General features: G+C 43.0%; 1 protein-coding gene across 5 annotated transcripts in view; it reads right to left on the reverse strand.

The window, feature by feature from the left end:
• Nucleotides 1-24,747, reverse strand: part of Col22a1 (collagen, type XXII, alpha 1) — a 355,185-nt gene that overhangs the window by 68,332 nt on the left and 262,106 nt on the right. For all 5 annotated transcript variants that reach the window (XM_006521382.4, XM_006521381.3, XM_006521378.4 and 2 more), the window contains 5 exons: nucleotides 17,480-17,557; nucleotides 7,679-7,714; nucleotides 5,985-6,038; nucleotides 4,835-4,879; nucleotides 1,506-1,553 (listed from right to left, as the gene is read on the reverse strand). In XM_006521382.4, coding sequence (XP_006521445.1) covers nucleotides 1,506-1,553; nucleotides 4,835-4,879; nucleotides 5,985-6,038; nucleotides 7,679-7,714; nucleotides 17,480-17,557 — 261 coding nt within the window. The remainder of the gene's footprint in view (nucleotides 1-1,505; nucleotides 1,554-4,834; nucleotides 4,880-5,984; nucleotides 6,039-7,678; nucleotides 7,715-17,479; nucleotides 17,558-24,747) is intronic.

Consider the following 24,747-nt stretch of genomic DNA (forward strand, 5'->3'; position numbering starts at 1 on the left):
GCTTCAAATCCCAGTCCTCACAGAGTCACCAAACCATGAAGAATTATCTAAGTCAATAAAAGCCTTTAATAAACAAATCTCTTTATGTAGAAAAGAAAAACCTCCCTCCTGTCAATAAAAAATCTATAAAAACTCCTCATGTTTTAATAAAATTTGATTTTTCCATTAAAACATTTCAATGTATAGGAAGATTAAAAGCCTCAAGCTTTTAAGATTTTTTTTTCATGGGCTGTTTTTTGTTTGTTTGTTTGGTTTTTGTTTTTGGGTTTTTTTTTTGTTTGTTTATTTGCTCCTCTCCCACTGGGTTCATGTAAATCTTCTGCTGTAATCAGTTGGGTTTTAGAATACAAGTAGTAGCGACCTACAGCCATGTGAAATACAGTGTTGAGACAAAGGCTTGAAGTAGAACCAGCCAAGGGTCCTCTACTCCCATCACCATCAGCACAGTGCTTCTTTTTTAATATGAATTCGAGGTTGTTGTAGCCCTGCCCAGCTCTGCAGCAGTCAAGACTCAAGACCCCCAAGCAATGCACCTGGGCACCTCCACAATTCAGATTCCAGGTAAGACTGGCCATATTCCACTTTAGTCTTGTCCAGTTATTCTAGGTGCTTTGTATCTCTCAGAAGAAGAAAGTCTCCTCCTGGAAAATGTTATATCTCCATCAAGTCAGGACTGTGCTGGCTACAGGTTCAGCATCTGTCTTTATCTCCAAAGGTCTGTGTGTTTTTATTCTTGAACTGTCAGGAATCAGAAACCAACTGTTTGGTTCTGCCTCCAGCCATTTTTGAAACAGAAGACATACTTATATGTACTGGCCAAGTACAGCCTATGAACACTGGATTCTGTTTCCAAAACAATAGATTCTATCCATTGATCCTCTTTGTGTCTCATGTTTCGTATTTATGGAATAATAACACGAACCATACCTACCTCATGGGACTGAAAATTGAATAAACAATGTTCATCAAACATTTGAACATTACCCAATGGAGAATTTCTGTTCCATGCCTGCACTGTCTCATAAGGAAGCTCCTAAATGCAAAGGGGCACTAAGTGTTTGTAGTGTGCCCAGTATGACCAAGGACCTGAACTTTATTTGTACGTAACTTTAGGTAAATGCACGTGGCTGCTGAAGAGATGGATAAGCAGTTAAAAGAACTGAATGTTCTTCCAAAGGACCCAGTGTGATTCCCAACATGTACATGGTAGCTCACAGCCATCTATTACTCCTGTTCCAGGGAATCCAGTGCCTCTGTGGGCATTGCATGCACATAGTACACATACATGCATGCAAAATATGCATAGCCATAAAACAAATCACTGATGCATGTGGGTAGTGGCTGCCATATTGAATCATGTGGATTTAACAGGCACTGGTCACACAGTGAATTCATAACAGATGTTGCTGCTGCTGTTCTTAATACTATTGAATATTTGTTCCGGAGGCTGAAAGGTTTTCAGGCCTGTACTCCCCCATCACCATTTTTAGCACATGCACTTTTACCTTTACTAAGAGATTTATGTCCTCTGGAGACAGCAGTGAAGAAGGGCCCTGTCAAAGTAAAAATAAGTAAGTGCAGACACACATGCATACATACAGTATCTTTCATGCATCTTCAGAGAGTGAATGGCCTTCAGAGCATAAGTCGTTTTGACTATTCACAGCAGGTTTGAATTGGCATGGATACAAGCAGGCCTATCAGAGTTCCAATCCTGGTAACCACCAAATGAGCCTATGTTAGAGCAGTATCCATTCAGGCTGTTCAGGCTTGGACATGTCTAGAGAACTTCAGGTCTTCCTGTCTTCAGTCTCCTCATGTTGTCCCCTCATGTTCTCCCTCCCTGCCCATATCAAACCTTAATAGGTTACACAGATATTACTGGGAAACAAAGGGATAGACTGCCTACAGTTCACCTGTCATGGATCTTCCAAATGGCCAAAAGCTATGGCTGTTAATCATTCAGAGCTTAGTATGATTATAAACCAGTGTTTTCAGCTCTCACGGGTGAAAGAACATTTTAAATAACATACTTTATTATGGGACGGAAATCTTTGGTTCTGGAAAGGGGAAATGAGCCATGTCTGAAGGTATGTGTGTAAGATGCTATGACCACTGGACTTACAAACCCCGAGTTGGAGCATGCCCTGTGATGCCTGCAGCCAGCCTGCAGCACAGGAAAGAAGGAGAATTCAGAATGCATTAGGCTCAAGGAACACTTGGGGGAAACAGGGGAGTGGTACCCTTAAATATTCATTCCAGGCTGGAAATCTCTGCTGTAAGCTGAAGATTGCATTGGGAAGGAGCAAATTAGGACAACTCCCTACAGGCAGAGCATGGACTCCACGGGCAAGCTTGGGCCAACAACGGTCTATAGTAATGACCCTTGAAGAGAGCAAGACCCAGACAATTGTTCTATAAATTTCCATCTTCTTAGCTCAGAGGCTTAGCCTCATCCTGTAATTGACAAACCATCTGACTGCTGTTGAGAAGTTAATTGCTGGTGCCTATAGAAGATGTAGGTTGTCTCCTGTGCTGAAAAGTTCCACAATTCAACCAACTCTCTGAGAAATAAATTGTAAGGTTTCTGAGAAACACTGGGGCTAGAATACCGCAGATTTGGGGAGTGGGGGTGTGTGTGTGGAGTGACTAGCAGGGCAAGGAGAGCCCATTTAGCATGCAGTTGCTAAAGGCATATCAGAGTGAGACAGTCGCTTGCTCCCTTCTGTCAGCGTGAGATACTCTGGAGAAAAATCTGACCTTTCTAATAGAAACTTATTAACCTTTTAGTTTAAAAGGGAAATTTTTTTCAGTTGAGATCATTTATGTTTTTCTGAGGCCATATGAGTTGTGCAGGGAATGGGTGGGTCCATACCACTTCCATGGGACATTGTCAGGCAGTTAGCACTGTACTGTGATATCTTATACCATTGCCTGTGTTTATTAATATGTGGCATGAGCCCTTTGCGTGTGTTGGGCATTATTCACAGAGGCACAGAGGAAAGGGGGTGAGTATAGATAACAGAAAGGCTTTGAGATAATTTCATCAGGGTCTTGCTCATATCATTTTCCTGTAATCCTCAGGAAAGTTCTGAAGAAAGCCACTTTGGCTTTATATGGAAGTGGTAAACTTAAGTCAGGAGACATAAGATGTATAGCCAGGTGTCATGGATACCTTTTAGGAGTTGGCCACATGCTAGAGATTAAGCTCAATGACCTCAGGTAACACATGGAATGTGTTAGAACAAAGACAACGCAACCTATACCTGCCTAGAGTCTCCTTATTCCTGCCCAGCCTCTGCTGCTGAGGTCATTCATTAGAACATATAGGGAAGCCATACTGACATTGATTGATAGGGAGGTGCAGAGGTCATGCCTTGCCTGAAGGTGAGACAGCTCTATAGGCCACTCCCTGTACAGCTCCATGTGGGATGGGGCTAGTTGAAGAAAGCTGGAGCTCACTGGGATGCTCCTATGATGGCCATCTGTGAGACACAACTGCCTACACCATTTGTTGTATTCTGCCAGTTTATCCTAACAAGGTAGTGTCAAGGTCTAGCACATGGCAGATGTAATTTAGACTTTTAGTGCCTCTGGTCTGAGTCTTGCTCATCTACCTGTTTCACTATGGCCTTGCCCTGCAGTGATGACATAGCTTGCAAACAGCTTCACTAGCTGCTATAAAGCTGGGTCTATGATGGAAAAAGGAGTTATTTTCACAGTTTCCAATGTAACTTATATGCATCCCTCTGGAAGTCTTCAATGGAAAAGTGTCATAGACCCAGGGACAGAACAAGATCCCACTCTTTCTCTCTGCTGTGGCTACCAGCTCTAACAAGACAGGGAGGGTTCTATGAGTCCACAATATTCTCTGTGCCTTGGGAACTTGCCTGAAGCCATGTCTGCCAAGAGGACAAGCAAGCCATCAGACCCATCATGAAGCTTCTGTCCATCTGAGCAACTTGATTCCAACAGTAGACTGTGGGATGAGTCTCCAGGCCTGGGACTTTGGCCTGATGGCCATACTCTCTTGGACCTTGCTTAGGATCATCTAATGGTCTTTTTTCCTCATGGAGAGGCCCTTTCCACCCACAGACATCCCAGCCTTATGAGTTCTTCCTTAAAGAGGCCAAAAATGACCTGGTCACCTGGCTAAATCTTTGGTACCTCTCCCCCACCACTGCCAATTCAGGATGTGTCCCAGGAGATGGGGTTACTGTACCTCAGAGATACCTGTTGCATCTTCATCTGGCTTGTAATCAAGTTAGGGACCTGTCAGAACCTCCCCAAGCTCATAGAGAATCAGTCCCCCAATCTCATATGAACCAAAATAACTACTTCTGGCTGTCTATATGGTGACAGCACTCAAGCCAGCCAAAAGATTAAAAATGGGCAAGTTGGGAATTTTCGATGGATGCCACTATTATTCAGTTTCCACACTAGCTCCACACTCTGTCTTGTCTCTTGTTTCATTGTATCTCAGGGATATCCTCCCCTGATGGCCCATGGCTGAACTGGACGAAAGGGAGGTCCTGCCAAGGGCTTGGAAGGTAAGAAGATGCGCACCTGCCTCAGGCCAGGCTTTCTGGCAGTGGCTTTGAATCCACAGCTCTCGCTCCTCCATTCTAGCCAGCACCTGGCTCTACAAACAAGCAGGCATGCTCCACACCATGGCGTATCCCTGGTTGTACTGCCCCTCCCCCCAACCAAGTGACTTCCCTCTGCCCGGTTGGTCCCCTAGTTAAAGCCTCTCGAACTGTCTTAATTGTACTTTATTTTTCGCTGGCACCCTGTCTGACAGTCAGCATTCATCCAGACCCGGCAGGTGACATACTGGTTTTCCAGGAGGCCCTCTTTCTCCTGGGTTTCCTGGTGCACCCTAAGAGAGAGAAGAAAGAAAGCCATCACTGTGGTGACCAGGTCCTCTCTATGTACTCTACACATCCCTCCATCACTCTCTGACTTAGCCAACTGGGACTCAGTTGCACTCAACTGCAATATACCCAACTCTGAAGATGGAACCTAGTTAAACTTTCCAAGTGGCAGGGGTAAGTGTGTAGGGGAAAGTAAGCCTTTCTATGAGTCCCTTCTAGAATCTCAAACTACAACCATCTTGTGTACATTGTGTGCATGCAAAGACACACCCACATGCAAACCTGTCTTGATCTTTTATTCCAAATATGAGGGGTGGAATTAGCTTGGAGAAGAAAGTGCTTTCGTTGATGACTGGATACACGAATGTAAGAATGACAGGGGAATAGGTAAACCTGAATGTTAGGCAACAAGAACTAGAGGGGCTTCCTTTCTGAAATAGAACCCAGTGAATGGAAGAAGTTTGGACTGTCTCTGTTTAATGGGGACCAAAAAAAAGCACAGGCAGGAGGTAAGCAGAGAACACTGCTGCTTACTGAAGCATCTTTGCCCTATTAAAAACTCATAGCTGCCATTTGTTCATTTTGCCAGTAAGTATGGATCAAATGCCTCTGGTGCCTGGATCTGCTAAGTAGCAGGGACCTACAGATCCTGAACTCTGGGATCTCGGATCAAAGTCCAGGAGATGAAGACCAAAAATGTCTGCCATCAGTATCATAAATGGGTCTTGTCCCAAAGGGCCTCAGCTGAGCCTGTTGTTCCCTTGAGGAGAGGGGGACAGAGCAGATACAGGAAGAACTCCATGAAAGAATCAAACCCTACATCATCAAAACAGAATGACCAAGAACTAAGAGACAGTGTACTGGAGACCCAGAAGTCTACAGGGTTCTGAAACCATCATAAAAATGCTTAAGAAAGAAGTATGAATCATTCAACAAGCCACAACTGACAGAAAGTTAAAAATACATAAACAAACACTCTGAGATTCCACAGAAACGTGGCTGAGCACAGATGCTGGGCACATGGACAAGGGAGGCTAGGAGGTGGTTAGATGAGCTCACATGGAATGACTCTAAACAATGACTAACCCCATAGGGCTCTGCTTTACTTACATCCTGGCCAGCTGGTCCCTGGGGGCCGGGGAATCCAGGTAAGCCTCGAGATCCCTGATGAAAAAGAAAGACAGGCTCCAACTGTGAGAAGACAGGGCTCACCTTTGTCTGGCTACCGCTGGCTATGACTATACAAGGATAAGCTATGCAGAGAGATCACTGGTATGATTGTCTCAGAGATGGGCTTTTGGAATGCTTGAAAATGGCCATCTTTGGGGAGTATCGCAGTTATGCTAACTGATGGGAGAAAGACTCATCTTAAACATGGTCAGGAGGTCCTGAGCTATAGGAAATGGAGACCGGTGATCATAGTGCTTAGCTTATACTCATTCCTGTCTCCTAACTGTGGATGGGATACAAGTACCCGCTTCACGCTCCTGCTGCCTTGTCTTCCCTGCTACAACAGACTACACTTACACAGAGCTAAATTAAGAAAAAATTACTTTTTCCTTACGGTGCTTTTGCCAGAGCATGCTATCACAGCAGCATGAACTGCAATTTGACAATAGTGCATGTGTCAAAAGCACTGTGCTCAAACCTTACTGAGCAAGATGCACTCTATGGCGACTTGTGCTCAGCCCATAGACACAAAGCTCAGGAAAACCTTCTGTGGGAGCCTGACACGAGCCTCATGCATTAGCCCCTTGTGGCCCCTTGCTGGAGTGGAAGGCACAGCTCCTATGGAGAGCCAGGCCTGAGCACCAATCCAGAATGCCTTCCTATACACCTTGAATTGCACAGCCAGCCCCATGCTTATTGGTTAAACAACTTTCTTTGCACAAGAGTCAATGAAATGCTTAGCTCATGCCTGACACTGATCACTTTCTTAAGATCATTCCCATTATGTTGACATTTTCTAGAAAACATCAGGCAATGGACTTTATTTCCTTAGATCTGCAAGTGGAAAATGACATCTTCTCAGGGTATTGGCTATCTGCTCTGCAGGAGCTGAAATGGCCTCCTTGGGGGTCTTTGAGCTGCCCTTCATCCAGAGTCCCACACTCCTCAGCTCTACTCCACATAACTTGCCGTGAAATCCCATGGCCATAAATCTCAATTGGTCTGAGCCTCAGTTTCTTCATCTAGCACAACATCCACAAGATTTCTTATCCTCCTTAATCAGAAACCACAAGTGAATATCGACTTAAAATACATGCACAGAGCCATAGACTGGATATGATATAGTTGTCCTGCAGCAGAAGATGCACCAGCAAGCATACAGTGAATGCTTGAAAATGGCCAACACCGGTGGCTGTTCCTGAGAAGAAATGCATCTTGGGAGCTCTCTTGTTGCATAGTATAAAATGAGCCCAAAAAAATTTCCACAATGGATCATAGCTGCGGCTGCCTCCACATTACAAGGCAAGAAGAAAACCTTTCATGTGTTCCTGGCTCTGTGGTTGGGTAAAGCCAGAATCCAAAAACTAGTTTTCTTACCATTTGACTAAATTCACTTAATCAGGGCTCCACGTCTGTAACGGAAAGATGCTAACAGACAAAACCAGTCTCGGTGTGCCTGACTTTACAATGTTATGTTGGATTAACTGAACCTGCCACTTCCTTCCGCCCCAGTGTTCCCATAAGCTCATACTCCTATTTTGGAGAGTCTGTCTAGTATGAGGAATTTCGAGTGACTTTTGATTGCCTCTGATTTAGACTTGGGCTAAGAATCCTCCATCTAAAGCATACTGTACCGGGGGTCCTTTATCTCCTGGTCGTCCTGAGGGACCCTAAGGAAAGAATAAACAGATTAGCAAGCCAAATAAAAATGTTCATATCACCATTTAAGCATGCTGTGGTCATTCTTAAAAACCAAAGCCAAAACAAGACAAAACAAACAAACAAATCCCAGGGCCTAACATAGCCCAGGTTAGCCTCAATACTATGTAGCCAAGGATAACCTTGAACTCTTTGTCCCCTTGCCTCCACTTCCCAAGTTCTGGAACTACAAGCATGTACCACCAAGCTCTGTTTTATAAAGTGTATTGCTAATATGGACTCCTCTATCCTCTCCTGAACAAGTGTCATACACTGATGCTCCCACATGGTGGACTCTGTGTGTGTCCAGAGTTTCCCATCTTACATACCCTTGGAGAGGTACTGGTTACTCCTGAATAGGCCAGAGTTTAGTTTATCAATGAGCATCTCTCAGTTTCCCAAGAACAGATCAGCCTGTGCCATGAGACTCTGCTACCAGACTAGTGTTTTCATATGGAAAGCTGACATGCCTTTGTCTCTGGACTCACTTTGTCATACCTGGGAAAGCCCTGCATAGTGGAGCTAATCATGCCCCTGTCCTCAGCTCACTATTTCCTGCATCTTGTAGCAGCACCCAGGAAAGCATAAGTATCCCCAAGAGGGAGTAGAATGCTCACACAAAGGCTGGGTCCCTGCATTGTGCTGAAGTACCCAGGTCCCCTATTGCGTATGCCCCTGCGCTTCTAGAGAGCAGATGAGCATTTTTCCAATTACACAGTGATATAACAGGGGAAGCAGAGATCTAAGGAGACAACAGGGAAGCAGAGCCCTGAGGGAAGTAGGTCTGTCTGAGGTGGGGAGAAGGGTTCTAGGTTTTGGATCAAGATGTTTGAAACATATACAAACACCAAACGAACACAAACAAACAACAAAACAAGTAAAATTGGGACATTTAATGGGTCATAACAAAACCCCATAAATATTTATGTGCTTTTTCTTTTCTTATCTTTTCTCTTCTTTTTTCTTTTATCTTTTCTTTTCTTTTCTTTCTTTCTTTCTTTTTCTTTTTTTTTTCTAGAGAAAGCATCACAGGCTTTGTATGACAGGGCATCCACCACAACATTACATTCTGCTGCTGCGTAGAGAGTCAAAAAATGGTCTCTACAGACACAAGCATTTCCATTCTTTTTCTACATGCATGGTAGACCAGGATGCAGCCATCAATGAGCAAGCAGTTTGCTATGCAGAAATATTTCGGCTAATAAAAGCTAGCGGAATGTGAATAGCATCACTTAACTCTTGATGGGTTCTTATTATCCAATTTCTAAACTTTAACAGCACTCAGTAATGGCTGAGTCCTTATCCATACACAAGGAAAGACCAGATAAGGACACAGAAGGGTGTGTGCAGAAGGGGACTTTCCTCTATTGCTCTCCATGCCAAGAGGGGCATCAGATGCTACACACACACACACACACACACAGAGAGAGAGAGAGAGAGAGAGAGAGAGAGAGAGAGAGACAGAGAGACAGAGAGACAGAGACAGAGAGACAGAGACAGAGACAGAGACAGAGAGACAGAGAGAAAGATCATGCAGGATGCCTGCCTGCACACTGGGCATCTCTATCATCCATTTGATACAGAGAAGCTGAAGCTGAAATACATTAAGTAACTTAGCTAAAGTGAAACAGGTAAAATTATGGACTTGGAAGTCACTTCTGCTGTACCTGGCTCTGAAGCCACCAATTGCCCAATCATAATGCATCATGCATCTGAATTTTGTTCTTCTCAAGTAGTCTCCAATGGGGCTATAATATATTATTTAAAGAAATGTACTGAGGGCAGCCTGTTCTTGGCACGAGGAATGTTACTGTGCCATTTTTAGTGTGTTTTCAAATTAAATTCCAACTTTAAGACCTTTCACTCGGTCATTAAACCAGGTCCCAAATTATTTTCTTATGCAACTTTGATGGATAGGCTTTGCAATCAAAGATGTTATTTCAAATCTTAGCTTTATCAAATATTAGCATTTTGACTTTAAGCAAATTCTTTCACCTCTCCAAACATTATTCTTCAATTACAATACAAAGCTAGATGGTCACTTTCCCCCAGGTTATTAGAAATAAAGGAAAATACAGAGTAGAAAAGCCACCTGATGTCTGCCCCATACAAAGCATGCCCACAGCTATTCTACGTACCTTTCAAGGCTTTTGTGGAAGGGATGGAAATTAATACAAAAACTCACAACTGGCAAAAGAATAAGTCAGTGGGAAGCTCAGACAAAAATGGGATACCTATGGGACATCTGTCTGTCCAAGGCTCATGGACCATCACAAAAGATGGGGGAGAAAGATGAGAAGAGACAGAGGTCAGGGAGAACCAGAGCAAAACATTGTCTTCTGGGCATGACAGGACACTGTGCTCACGAACTCACAGCAGCTATAGTCCCCATATGAGATCAAGCCAGTGAACACTCCAACATGGAGGGAGTAGACAACCATGACTCCCACCAACTGAGGCTTCTGAGAGAGGAAGAGTGAGTATTCTTCATGGGTGTGGCTCCGGGGAGTTCAAACACATTCCAGTGAAGAGCTCCACACTTGAGTACACAGGCAGCACAGCTAGAATCACTGTAATATATATATATATATATTTAAAGTGAGTTTTAAAAAGAGGATATAGATTTGAGATGGGCTGTGAGATGGATCTGGGAGGAGTTAGAGGGAGAAGTAGAGGATGGACAGGATCAAAATATATTGTATACATGTGTTAAATTTTCAAAGAAAATCAATAAAAAATATTTTAAGTGTGTTGTGGAAGAGGACTGCATGGTGATTTCCTTCCTAGTCTGAAGCCTATGTATCTCCTTGAAGGGCTTTGTAGTGGTCCAGGAGTGCACTGTTCTCAATACTTGTTCTCCAGATGATGATGCTATTGAGAAAGTTATAGAACACTATGGAGATGCAGGCTACCTGGAGGGAGTGGGAAGAAGCTATAAGAGTCCTGAGTGTTGTAGCCTGGGCTTGACTCTAGCCTAAACTATACTTCCATGCTGTTGACATAGCATCAGCCAGCCATCTCCCCCTCCTGCTGCTTCAATGTGAGCTAATCTCACAGCTATGCATGAACAGCCATAATGGACTATATCTCCCAAACTGTTATCTTAGAAAAACAAACCATTCTCCCTTTGCACTGTCTTTGCTGGGTACCCTATCACAGTGATTAGAGAGGTAACTAACACATAATCTGATATACATGCCCAGAGTCATTTTAGTAAACACCCTGATTCATCCTTTGGTACCATTTTCCACCTGGCAAAATTATGACTGCTTAGTGATGCTATAGTCAGAGATCAAACCACACCTAGACCTCTAAGCCATAGACAAGTAAGAGAGTTACCAAAGGCTGCTAGGTCCTGTATCAAAGGACGCAGGTTCAACTTGCATAGGCTCCTATGAAAATAAGCTAAAACAATTTGAACATCAAAAAGATATATTAAAACACAAAATGCATTTAAATCCTTGAGTTTAAATATTCTGTAAAACATTCCATCAAAAGTCTAATGGGTCATCTCTGAAAGACATTATGTGAAAGCATTCACTGGGGAAGACTGAAGAATTTCCCTTCACACTAGGTACATAATCTAAGTAGATGGGTTGTAGAGGAGGAAGCTCTCTATAGAGAAAAAGCCCCCCCCCCCAATAAGGACAGAAGAATCAATCTACAGAGCTACCATAGCACCAATTTGCAGCCCTTGATGTGTTAATTGAGGGTGCTTTAGACATCAAAAGGGTGTGAACATCACAGAGAGAGACCCACCAGACATCCTTATGTGCTTCCTGATGTGCAATGGACCATCTGTGAAGTCTTGCCAAAAAACATCAAACCTGAGTCTGATCAAACCTCTAGACTTGGAAACTAACTGACGAGGCCTACATGGGTGGCAACTCCTGTTAAACTATGAATTAGTGAATCCTGTTAGCAAACCTAAAACAACCCTATGGAACAAACAAGAAGCCTGACTTCTTCTATAAACAAGTAGCCAAAAAAAAAAAAAAAAGAGAGAGAGAGAGATGAGAAATCTACAAGTTAGAATTTATTCAAAGGTGTTTTGAAAGACTGAACAATTTGTTCACTTGGCTCTTGATTCAAAGAATAGAGAAATTTGCTGAATAGGGCACTGGTTTAACAAGTAAAAGGTGAGTGACACCAGTGTATTTGGCACCGTGTTTTCTGTGTGTGATGATGAAGTTTTAGTAACACTTTAAATATCATTATCTTTCATAAATGTAGTCTAAAATATATATAGGGATAAAATTATGTATTTCTGAGAATGATTCAAAATAAGAGGATCAAAAGATGAAGAAAGAAGAATAGGGACCACGTTAGAGATCTTGATGGGTGACTGTTTTAGAATTTGTGTTGGTTGCTGTGATAAAACACCATGACCAAAAGAAGCTAGAGGCAGGGAAAGGGTTTATTTCGGTTCACAAGTTCAGGCAACAGTCTATCACTAAGGGAAGTTAGGGAAGGAACTCAAGGCAGGGACCTAGAAGCAAGAGCTGATGCAGAGGCCATGAAGCAATACTGCTTATTGGCTTGCTCCTCAAGGCTTGCTCAGCCTTCTGACTCAGAGCACCCAGGACCTCCAGCCTAGGAATGACACCACTCACAGTGAGCCTGGCCCTCTCACATCAACCATCAAGCAAGAAAATATACCACAGGCTTGCCCACAGGCCAATCTGGTGAGGGGAAAGCATTTTCTCAACTGAGATTCTCTCTTCGAAAACAACTCTAGTTTGGGTCATGTTGACATAAAAAGGAGCCAGCACATAAAACCACATGAGGTGCGAGGGACTCACTGTACTATTCTTCCTACCGTTGGTATATCTATCATTCTGTATCATAAGAGAGATGAGATGACAGAGAGATAGGGAGTGGAGATTAGTTCTCTTCTGTGCAAAGCCTGGCATTCTTTTTGTGCCTGGCATCTCTTCTCTATGAAACACCTTGCTCCTAAACTTTTTCATCTGTCTCCCCCTGAGTAGCATCCCTATCTTTTCTTAGTCAGATTTCAGTGGCTCTTGGCATTTCTTAACCCTGATCTATTGAATCTTTATCAAGTGTCATAGAAATGGTTTGTCTCATACAAGGGGCATACTAGGTTCTGGGAGTCACTGTCCTCTGCCCCTAGCATATAAGATACACCATAGGCACAAACAAACATAAGGTCTGGAAAATAACAACTTACTTTACTTCCTAATATGCCTATAGCCAAAGGAAGAGACGTGATCAACTTTTTGAAAATGGGACCAGAGTTCAACACAAGAGCAGAGATAAACGGAAGGTATACACCACATGCCAGACCCTTGGTCTCTGTCTTGTCAGTTTCCCCTAGCTGCATATATCAGCAGCCACCAGTATAGAAATGAGTGTGTGCATTCACATGTGGCTTATTATTTGTGCATGTGTGCCTGTGTGATATATATGTATATGTCTGTGGCATGTACTCAAGATGGATATGTTCTGATGATGCTGAAATTGGAGGCAACTAGTCCATATGGAAGCCAATGGTCAGAGTAGGAAATAGCCTGTCCTGAGTTATGTCGTTGTCAGAGAGAGCCTTGTCCTTAGAATTTCTGGTATCAAGCCTATGACCTTTGATCTCTCCAAAGTCCGATGGGGGCTCGTGCTTTAGCTTTTAAATCTTACCAAAAGGAGACCAGAGACAACTTGAAGATGGAAAGATTTTGTTTGTGAAGGTCTAGAAGCAGGGAGTCAAAACCCCAAGCCACTGCTTCACCATAATGCCTCCTGCCTGCTGATGGAGCAACAGGCAGCAGACCAAGCTCCTGGAGAGAGCAAAGCCTATAAATGATAAAACTTTAGAGCACAAGCTCAGGAGGAAGAAGGCAGAGGGCAGCTTACAACACGATCTCTCCCACGTTCCTGTCCCAGGGCATCTTTAGCCAGAGGGATATGTGGGGCTCAAGCCTAAAGCCCAGTTCCTGAGAGCAGATCTCTAGCTATGGTATTGGTACATCAATACTCTAGATCCCTTGTTGTTTTAGCAGGAAATCTCTGAGAGTGTACCTTGTAGTTACCCAGGAGTTAGTACAGCAGGACTCAGCTGCTTACAATACACATATGCTTGATAACAAACCATATATGGGCTTTCTTCCTCTAGCTCATTTTGTTACCTTCTAAGAGTGAATTTCAAAGATCATCTCTCAAACTCATGGTTGGGATACCCACCTTATCTTTGAAGGATAACTTACCTTGCCTAAGAGTGCAATATTGGATACAATCCTTTGCTCCTTAGCATGGAACACAGAGAGACACTGGACTGCTCAGCAAAGATCTATGTTCCCCACTAACTTGACACATCACTCCCTTACCTTTGCTTACCACACCTGCTAGCAGCAAGTCCTGCATGGCCTCTCATGCAACTTCTCAGGCCATCGCCAGCCTAGGCTGCTAGCCAATGAGATTTATGGTAATGCAATATGGTTTCATCCACCAGGAAGCTTTTAATAAGCTCAAGTGGCAGACATGCACTAAAGAGTTGATTTACAGTCTCTTGGCTGCCGCCAGCAAATTACTTTTCCTGTGGCATTGGTTAGGCGGGAAGATACTTCATGGTGATTTTAGCTAGCTAGATTTGGGGTGAAATGTTTCACCTCTGCTGCCTGGCTATGTAATGATGGCTTGATGTGCCACATCCTCGAGGAGTGGACAGGAAACAAAGGGACAACCATATAGTAGGCCCTCGGCATGGCGTCTCCTTTACTAAGGGTCAATTCGATCAGGAATCAAACTCCTAACTCCAGGGAAAGGAATCCTTTGGAGAGGAGGACTTCACAAACAAGAAGTCTGGGTTATTGTTTCTTTATCTTTTGTTCTTCCTAGACACTAAAAAAAAAAAAGAAGTCCAAGACACACACACACACACACACACACACACACACACACACACACACATATATATATATATATATATATATATATATATATATATATATATATATAGAGAGAGAGAGAGAGAGAGAGAGAGCTTTGATGTCTAGAAATTCTAGCTGAAAATTTCTGTTGAAAAAAAAAACACAATTAAATCAGATGAGACCACCCCAAGGAAATTCATTTGCTCCTACCACGGTGTCTATGGAAACCAAGAAGGCCCAGAAACCCTTTGTAATTCTGCCACCCTGAAGGAATCCTCATTGCCAGTAGGATGGGGGTGGACTTTTCCAGTGGGGAGGTACCCAGGCTTGTTGGGGAGTTGAGGAACAGAGAACCATGTGTGAGGGGAGAGGCCTAAACTGACTCAGATTACAAAGAACACAGAGAAAGGCAAAGGGAGTTTATATTTTATATGATATCATAGATAATAAATTTGATCTCTCTATCTTTCGGGAGTTATATATGAAGAATTGTATTACTTGGCCTGTGAGCCACAACAATGACACAACACTGAGATATCCCTAAAAGTACAACAGGGCCACTTATACTTTATAGACAAACAAAAGCTGTCTAATTGGATGTAAGGATTGCTCAACTGAACAAAGAGAGAGAATTTATGGTGGGTATTATAAATAAGCCCACTATCCATAGTAATAAGGCCATGGACCCCAGGGGAGAACCCACTACTGCCATTATCATGAGCCAGTATAATGTCTAACTACATATAAATATTTATTCTTATACCCACAGATGAGTATAGCTCTCAAACCCCATTAAAGAAACTTCTTTTGCAGCAGTTGGGGAACATTCTAGGAATCCACAACTGGCCAAAAGGCAAAGAACATCTGACCATGGGATGTCCAATTTCAAGTGACAGAGCTGCAACATACTCCTTACATAAAAGGCTCAGAGCATGCTGTAGAAGATAGGGGAGGAAAGATTATAAGACTAAGGATTAAGATGTCTACTGGAATATGGTGTTTTCTTTATATGTATCCAAGTTGCATCCAGAAAATCTCAGCAATATTATGGATAGTGGGAATCTTATAAAACCTCACCCCTAAATGAAGAGATATATGCAATCAATAGCTATCTAATAACAAGAAGCCAGCCCTAAACACATAAACACACAAGCAACAGTAGATGATTTCAGTAGGCTATATTTACAAAAACATGCAGGCACACACACACACACACACACACACACACACACACCACAGCAATAATAAAGACAAGAGGTCATGAATAGGGTAAGGAGTGAGAGAAAGACACAGGATGAGTTGGAGGGGCAATGATCTAAATAGAGAACTCTATCTGAAATTCTCAATAAAATTAATAAAAATAATGACATTACTTAAGATGCTTTTGGTTGTGGTCTGCATTTCTCGAGTGTGGAAAAAGCAGAGACTGTCTCATGTGCTGTTCTGGTTTCTAACCAGGTTATGTTTAGCAGAGGTGAACTTGGGTCCATGGCCTAAAATAATAATTATACGTGGGTGCATGAGCTATTCCAAGGCTTAGCTGAGTATTTGAGCTTCTCTCAAGTAATAGTAAGACATGGCTGGCTGTCAAGAAAAAAAATTCAGTTGAAGCTGAATCAATATTCTGCCTTTAGCATACAAGAAAGCAGATGGGAGAGGAGAAAGGCTCAGATTGAAAATTGTCCTTCAATTCTGAAAGCTATCACTCACTGACAGGGAGAAGAAAAGGCATGCTTCTGTGATGGCGAGAAGACACAAAACATGATTCTATTCTCAAGAAAAGATATGTAGTTCCTCACTTAAAAGAATTCTAAATTGTAGTGCCATGTGTCCTGGTTTGGGATGAAGTTTGTCTTCTATAGGGGATGACTGGCTGAGAGTGAGCCTTCATTGGGATTAGGAGTTGGAAGAAACTGTATAACTCAGAGACAACAAGGCTACAAGTTCCATGGGTCTCACAAGTCTGTACCTACAAGATGATGTAAACCACTCCTTAAAACCCACACTGTGAGGACGGCTTGTGGATGCTGTTTTACAACCATGATCCCATTTCAGTTCTTACATTTACCAATTAGAAAAATCAGGGTAACTAACATTTTTGGTCCAGAAATATACAAAACCACAATGCTTCCCCACATCACAGTCCTTCCCAGGCCTAATTTTATTGGCTATGATTTTGTTACTCAAACTTTGGTTCATGAGTCATGTTTTTTTGGTTTTTTTTTTTCCTTTACAAACATTGTGTGAAATCACACCTGCCAGTCACTATCTGCAACAATACTGGGCACATTGATACAGCATCATGAAAAAAAGCCAGAGTAATAAGACTCCAACCAGGCCTGAGAACCTATAGACACTTGCCGGGAGAGAAGTCAAACTCTTAAATGGTAGTCAGTTGTACAATGAGTGTCCTTGCTCAAGTCAATAAGCCCACAACTGTGTTCACACAGGGAAGTCTAATTAATTTCAGTTGGAAACATGCAAGAGACATGGAAACAGGAGGACAACATGCTAGGAAGAAGGGGTCCATTGGAAGGAAGAAATGGAGAAGATAATAGTGAGGATTATGACCCAAGTACATACACACATATGCAGTGGAATTATGAAAGAACAATACAAAATTAGTGAGATTTGTTGCCATTGTTTTGAATCAGACCCAAGCATAGGACCAAAAGTTGTGTTCTTCTTGTTCCCATTAGAAGTACAACAAATTGTGTACCAACCACAGCCATACAGATCTACGTTCAATGGTCCCAAGGACACACAAACCCCCTGGTATATGAGCTGAAACAGGACTATCTCCTTAAGGGATTCACAATGGGAGCTGAGAATAAGGATAGCTGAATAAAGACTCACAGGTGGACCAGCAACCCCAATGCCTGGGTCACCACGGCTGCCAGGAGAGCCAGGAATCCCAGGTGTTCCTCGGTCACCCTAGGGAGGCCGAAAGACAGGATTAACAGGTTAATGCTGGAAAGATCAGTCACAATGTATAATAAGAACTATGTGTCTCCCAGAATCCTCACTGTCGCTCCATCAGCTCCTCACCCATCACCTGTCCAACCTCCATTACAACATGCACAACAGGAACGCATCTTCTCTCTTGGTCCAGCCCTACATGGACCAGAGCCCCCATAATTGTGATCACGTGTATCTCAAACCTCCAATTTGAGCATGACCCCAACTGTGATTAGGAAACTAAGAGTACTCCCCATGTTGGAGAGAACACATATCTACTGTGTCACCATACCTCCATCCCAACCATACATGTACTGCCACATTTCAACTCAGTTCCCACACCATCAGTAAATTAACATATGGATGCTGATGTTTCAAGACTTTCCCAATACCTACATTTTGTGATTAGCTCTTCTGGGTGTGGTGGCAGATGTGGTCTTAAAGCTAACCCAAGGTAGGTCACTACTTCAAGTTTTACAAAGTATGGGTTTGGATGTTGGAGACTCAACTTTACATTGTAGCTTCAGCACTTAAAACCATGACAAGTTCCCTGGGCATGTTTCTTTCCCTCTCAGAGTGGCATACCTGAGCAGCTGAGCCAGCATAGAGGTACACTGGTTAAATATGTTAAGCATGATGATAACGTGTGTGCAACCCTGCCACCCGGGCCCCATGAGCCAGCTGCTACCTTTGCTGCTGTTTTCACCATATGACCTTCTGGATGTGATAGAGAAGGGAAGAGGAGAGGAAAAGGCTTTGCTATTTCCCACAGAAGGAAGTCAATGTTCTAGCTTTTAGTGCTTTAATGTCCACCATCTCAGAGGAGTCTTGGGTTCCAACACTGATTCCAAGTGGGCCGCAAGCCTGACTGCTGCTGACACCGGCATTTCCAGTCTTGGATCACCCCATTTTGCATAAATAGTTAGATTTTAGGTGCCTAACTGCCAATGAATTTGTTTTCTATGCCTCCCTGAGCCCTACAGGCAGCATCAGGAAATGCTGTTTCCCTGGGACTGTTTCTTAAAACCCAAATTCAGAATATACAGCAAAATGTTACATGAGGGATTGTCTACCTACATCTCCAGCCTGACAATGCAGTGGCAGGCGTCATTCCTGAGGCCACTTAATATCCCTGGAATGAGTCAATTTGTTTCATAAACAGAAACAGCCCAGAAGCTGGTCATGAAGAGCCAAAGAGATTATGTTCAGAAATCTGACTCTAAGAAACATTGATTTATTAATAATTGTTTTTAAGCATTTAAAATATTGTTAAACACGCTACATTTTTTTGGCTATAATGGCCACTGACAACTCTTGCATTCGGAACCTTTAAGAAAGTAACACTGTATGCACTCACTGATCAGTGGATATTAGCCCAGAAACTTAGAATACCCAAGATGCAATTTGCAAAACACACACACAAAAAAAAAAAAAATCAAGAAGAAGGAAGACCAAAGTATGGATACTTCATTCCTCCTTAGAATAGGGGGAAAAAAAACACCCATGGAAGGAGTTGTAGAGACAAAGTTTGGAGCTAAGACAAAAGGACGGACCATCCAGAAACTACCCCACCCGGGGATCCATCCCATAATCAGCCACCAAGCCCAGACACTATTGCATATGCCAGCAAGATTTTGCTGAAAGGACCCTGATATAGCTGTCTCGAGTGAGGCTATGCCAGTGCCTGGCAAATACAAAAGTGGCTGCTCACAGTCATCTATTAGATGGAACACAGGGCCCCTAATTGAGAAGCTAGAGAAAGCACCCAAGGAGCTGAAGGGGTCTGCAACCGTATAGGTGGAACAACAACATGAACTAATCAGTACCCCCAGAGCTCGTGTCTCTAGCTTCATATGTAGCAGAAGATGGCCTAGTCGGCCATCACTGGGAAGAGAGGCCCCTTGGTCTTGCAAACTTTATATGCCCCAGTACAGAGGAATGCCAGGGCCAAGAATTGGGAGTGGGTGGGTAGGGGAGCAGGGCGGGGAGAGGGTATAGGGAACTTTTGGAGCATTTGAAATGTAAATAAAGAAAATATCTAATAAAAAAATAAGGTAGAAAAAGGAAAGAAAGAAAGAAAGAAAGAAAGAAAGAAAGAAAGAAAGAAAGAAAGAAAGAAAGAAAGAAAGAAACCCTGATCCTTGAGCAAGTAGTCACTACTGCTGTGAGTTTGTGTGTACACCAGCTATGTTATTTCCAAACACCTCACAGCACTTTTTCCTGTCTGCCAAGTCCTACGGTCTTTCTTCTTGTTCTTTTGCTCGGTGCCCTGAGCCTCATGTGTGGGAGGACTATATCAATGTCCCTTTACAGCTGATACTCACATTCACCTATGAACATTGAACAGTTATGAGTCTCTGCATTAACAACTGGCCACAGCATAAAGACGCTTCTCTGACCGTGGTTGGCAGGCTACCCATCCCCGGGGGATGGCCCCACTTCCACAAGCATACAGGAAGCCACAGTTGCACTCAGTAGATTATTAAAAAGCAAACCCAAAGTTCAGAAGGAATGGATTTATTTAACTTTGTATGTGCCCACCTAATTTTTCTTTCTGCAAAGTCTTGTGGCAAAATGGTATCACTATAAATGCAACGCTTGGTATGTCTCTCAACTTCATAGTCACTTTCCTTCTGAATGATTACATATAAGTTGCAGGGAACCCTGGTAGACTCTTTTATTGATGACGGTTCTAAGGTGTAAAAGCCTTCCCAAGGCTACAGGAGGTACATGACACGATCTTGGGGCCAGACCAAGAGTCACCCGATTATGTCTTCACTCTTGTAAAGAACTGGTGGCAGATAAATCATGGGACAGGCTCCCACTTGCGCCTGTATTTATCTTTTCAAGCCTTTCCCTATATTCCTAATTAGATTTCCTAGATCCAAAGTGTGTTTTGCTTCCCAGGTCTAGTCATGCCACATACCATATCATCCTAAAGAAACACAATGCACTAAGTAGGAATTAGGAGAGAAATTAGGAAAGATCTAGAAGTATAGTTGAGGGTGGGGCAATGGATGATCTGCTTCTCACTGATCGTCAGTGGCTGGTGATAGGGTTTAGAAGGACAAGGAAGAGAAATGGCAGGGATTAAGGGGTCTTAGCGAGGATTTTGGGTTTTGATGCCTATGTTTCTGTAAGGACTTTGTAAGCTCCATTGCTCCCATCTTCATGATTGATAGTCCACTTCAGAACTTAGCGTTACGTACTGACAGTAAGCAGGCATCATAACTCAGTTGCAGGTCAGCATTGGAGCCTAGGTTTCGGCTTACATGGGACAGGCAGTGAGGGTTAGCTGCAGTCCCCTTAAGACCATGTTCCATGTACATCAGTAACCCTAACACTTGAATGACAGGTCCCAGCAGGCCCCTTTTGTTATGGTTTGGATGAGAAATGTCCTCCACGGGCTCATATCTTTGAACATTTGGTCCTCAGTATGTGGTCCAGTTTGGGAAGGTTATAGAAACTTTAGGAAGTGCAGCATTGCTGGAGAGGTACTTCACTAGGGTGGGGGTAGGATTGCAGTTATGATAGATGGTCCCCATTTCCTGTTTTCTCTCTTTCCCTCCCTGCCTCTCCCCACTCCACCTCTGTTTCCTGCTTCCTGCTTCCTGCATGTAGATAAAATATGATGATTCTACTTCCAGTCAGGCTTCTCTCTGACTTCTCTGAGCCTATTGTGATGCTTCCTGTGTCTGGATGACATGTGATCGCTCTGCTTCCGGTCAGGCCGAACTCACCCTCCAGATGCAATGGACTCAATCCACTCCGGAACTGTGAGTCAAAATAAATTCTATCTTCCACGACTTATTTTTTTGGTCACATTATTCTGTCACAGCAACAGCAAAGTGACAGATACTCCTGTTTCCTTTGTATGGCACGGCTTCTGAGAGCTTGCTTAAACTAATATCCACGCTCTACACTTCTAATCACTGACCCCTCTACAGCTGATTAGCACACTTGCCTTCTCTCTCACCTTCCCTCCATGTCTGTCTGTCTGTCTGCCTGTCTGTCTGTCGGTTTCTGTCAGATTTCAGATATTTGTGCACATCTTCACTAATAGTCACACTGATCTCTTGTTGTCCATGTGTTCAACTCCCCTCTGACTTCCCTGTTAACATCATGACAGTAGATCCCCATTCGTTTGCCTATTCAGTAAAACTTACCGCCATATACCTCAAATGAGTCCAATCTGATATTGGCTACATATATCCATGTATCCCTACACCAAGTGTCTGTCTTAAGGCTTGATACTGGTGGCTGGCTTTAGTGCCCTCCATCTGGATGCAGGAACATGCAGTCCTTCACCAGCCATTGTGTCAGGTACTGAATTGCGCCTTCCCCAAAATAAACCTCTCTCCTGTACCCAAGAGAAAAGACTGTGCTAGCAAGGCCTCTCTGACCCAACTGAGCAGCAGTGGTACATGACTGATTTTCTGCAGTGACCAGGTCTGGCCCCATCTGTGACTATAGCCTATTGTGATGCTAAAAAAAAATCCCTAAAGAAACCACTTCCCAGCTTAATGAATAGACACTTTTAGAAAATAGTCCCCAAAGGACACAGAAATAAATCTAGCACTCTGTCCTCAAGAGCAAGTAGGGCCAGCAGACAGGACAAAACAGTGTCTGGGACCCACATTCTAGAGAAGAGTATGTGAAAAAGTTTGGAGTCTTTCGAGGAGATGGTAGCTTTAGAACAATGACTATGCACTGTAAGATTAAGTATATCTTAAGGAGCCCTTTTCAGTGTCAAATATTCTTGACTTCTTCAAAAAGAAAAGTAACAGAATCTCAGAAAGCTAAAGCCATTGGCTTCCCAGCCATCTACCTTGTAGGTAGCTGAGCTGGAATTTAAGTTCCCTATGAAGCCCAAACATGTTCCCTTTGCAGGAAGCAAGTGTCACTCACAAAGAGTTGCCTGTAATCACCAGCAACCAGGAGCCATTGAAATGTGCTGATGGACACTTACAGATTGTTTCCTCCCTGAATCCCATGAGGTGTGCTCTCTCGACTCATGGGAGAGGGCTAGAGAATTCTCTCCATCTCTCTCCTCCCCTTCTCACTTGCCTCCTTTCCTCTATACTTCCACTGAGCAATCCATTCATTATCCAAACAAAGATGCCCTTGCACCTCAATTTACTTTCTAAATGTCTTGACGAACTACTCTGTAACTGACACATCCATACATTATCAACAGTGGAATAGGTGACTACTTAAGGGGAAGGGATGGTCCAGGGGCAGCATGGCTTACCCTGAGCCCAATGCTATTGAAACTGCTCAATAACATTGGGTCAGGAGTTTGAGCCCATATCTCTATGTTTTCTGATGCTTGCACTGGTTTCCACATGACTTTCTCCAACAGAGAGTATATAGATCAGCTATAAGCTACCTAGGTGAACACCATCTTGTTGCAACAATAAAGCTGAAACCACCGGATGCCAATGGTGGTGGTGGTGGCTGTTTCTGTTGTTGTTGTTGTTGTTGTTTTTAAAAGGTGTTACTGGCCACCCCTACACTGGGAAACTATTTTTTTTATAAATATGGTAACATGTCACTGACCCAAACACTCTACTTAGAAGTAAAAAAGAATATATTTATGGTTCTATTGTTAAGACCCCAAAATACAACTGCAGGATAACAGGAATGTATAGTGTCTCCCACTGATAAAGATCTTATGTAATTAGGGTGGAAAATGAGACAAGTCAAGCTCTATACTTCTCTGCCACATCTGACACCCTGGTTTTGCTTCTAAAAGGTAATCAGTGTCCTCCGGGTCCTGAAGGCTCTCAAGAGGGAAGGGTCAGAGTACTTGGATATTGTAAATGAATCTGGACAGGGCTCACTAATGACAGAGAGCCTCCCTTATACAATGCTTCCTTCCCCTCCCCCATTCAGCAAATATAGAGTTGGCATGCATTTACTCCTACCATATAAATCATTCTCCCACTGAGGAAAATCTTTGATCATGGGTAATGCGATCAAATTACCACACTGCAAGCCAATTAGCATATACTACAATTCCACTTACTGTAGGTTTAGAATGGTTACAGAGAACGCCTGCTTAAATAGGGAGAAAATGATAAAGCTGAGATCTCTGCTTTGCTACTGTCAACATCTATGGAAGAACCTCAAACTAACTTATGCTAGATATTTGTTTGCTGAGACTTTCACATAGGATTTTAAATTCAGTTCACTCTGTACTCATGCCACTGAGATCCCGAAGGTACAACTACAATGTAAAAGAAACAAACGGGGGAATGGTCTCCCATCAGGTGGTTGGACTCTAAAGCTGGGAATAAAACTCCCAAATCACTGCAACATATCTGATAACCTAAGATGGCCATCTGGGATGGGCGGTAGTGTGCTTCAGAAAGAGCTAGCAGTTTCAGGGTGACTTGCTGGATGACAAGACCATTAGAAGTAGAAGATACAAAAGAATATGTTCTTCATGTTTTTAAGCTGTTTTTGTTCAAGAGACCCTTACTCTGTAGCCTGAACTGGCCTAGATCCAACCTCATGACCCCAGTCTAGCCTCAAACTTAAAAAAAATAAATAAATCTTCCTATCTCTAGCTCTTCCTCTCAAGGTTGGGATTATAGGCATGTGTCACCACTGGCAAGAAGGACATTTTAAGGAAATTGTTTTTATGAATAGGCACAAGTGGTAAGAAGTGATTTTATAATAAGATACTTATGAATATTTAAATATGCATATCTTATTAAATGTCCGAGCCCCAATCCTAAGATCAATGAGTGACTCTGGCCCACATCCTCTCAACTCCATGTATCTGAGTTGGCATCCTAACTCTCACTGTATATGGGTGTGGCTACAGTTGAATTTGCTGCTTCCCATGTCTTAGTGTCCCCTGCAGCCCCTCACCAAGGCCTACAATAACACTTTCTTTATCCCACATTATGGCTGCATGCAATTTCAAATGAGGACAAGTAGCTCAGTCTTCAAGAAGCCACCAAAGCAGGATAAGAGCCTTCCTGACCCCCCTCAGCCCTCTCATCCCCTTCTCAACTACCTGCCTACTTTGCCGTTTCCTCATCCAATTGTCCCCTGATTCGAGAGCTGAAAGAGGCCAAGGAATGTACCACTAACAGTATTATGTCCTACAGTCTACCCTGTAGATGTGCCACAATTAAAATAATAAGGTACTGGCC

Source organism: Mus musculus, chromosome 15 (genome assembly GCF_000001635.26).
Source record: "Mus musculus strain C57BL/6J chromosome 15, GRCm38.p6 C57BL/6J".
NCBI lineage: Eukaryota > Metazoa > Chordata > Mammalia > Rodentia > Muridae > Mus > Mus musculus.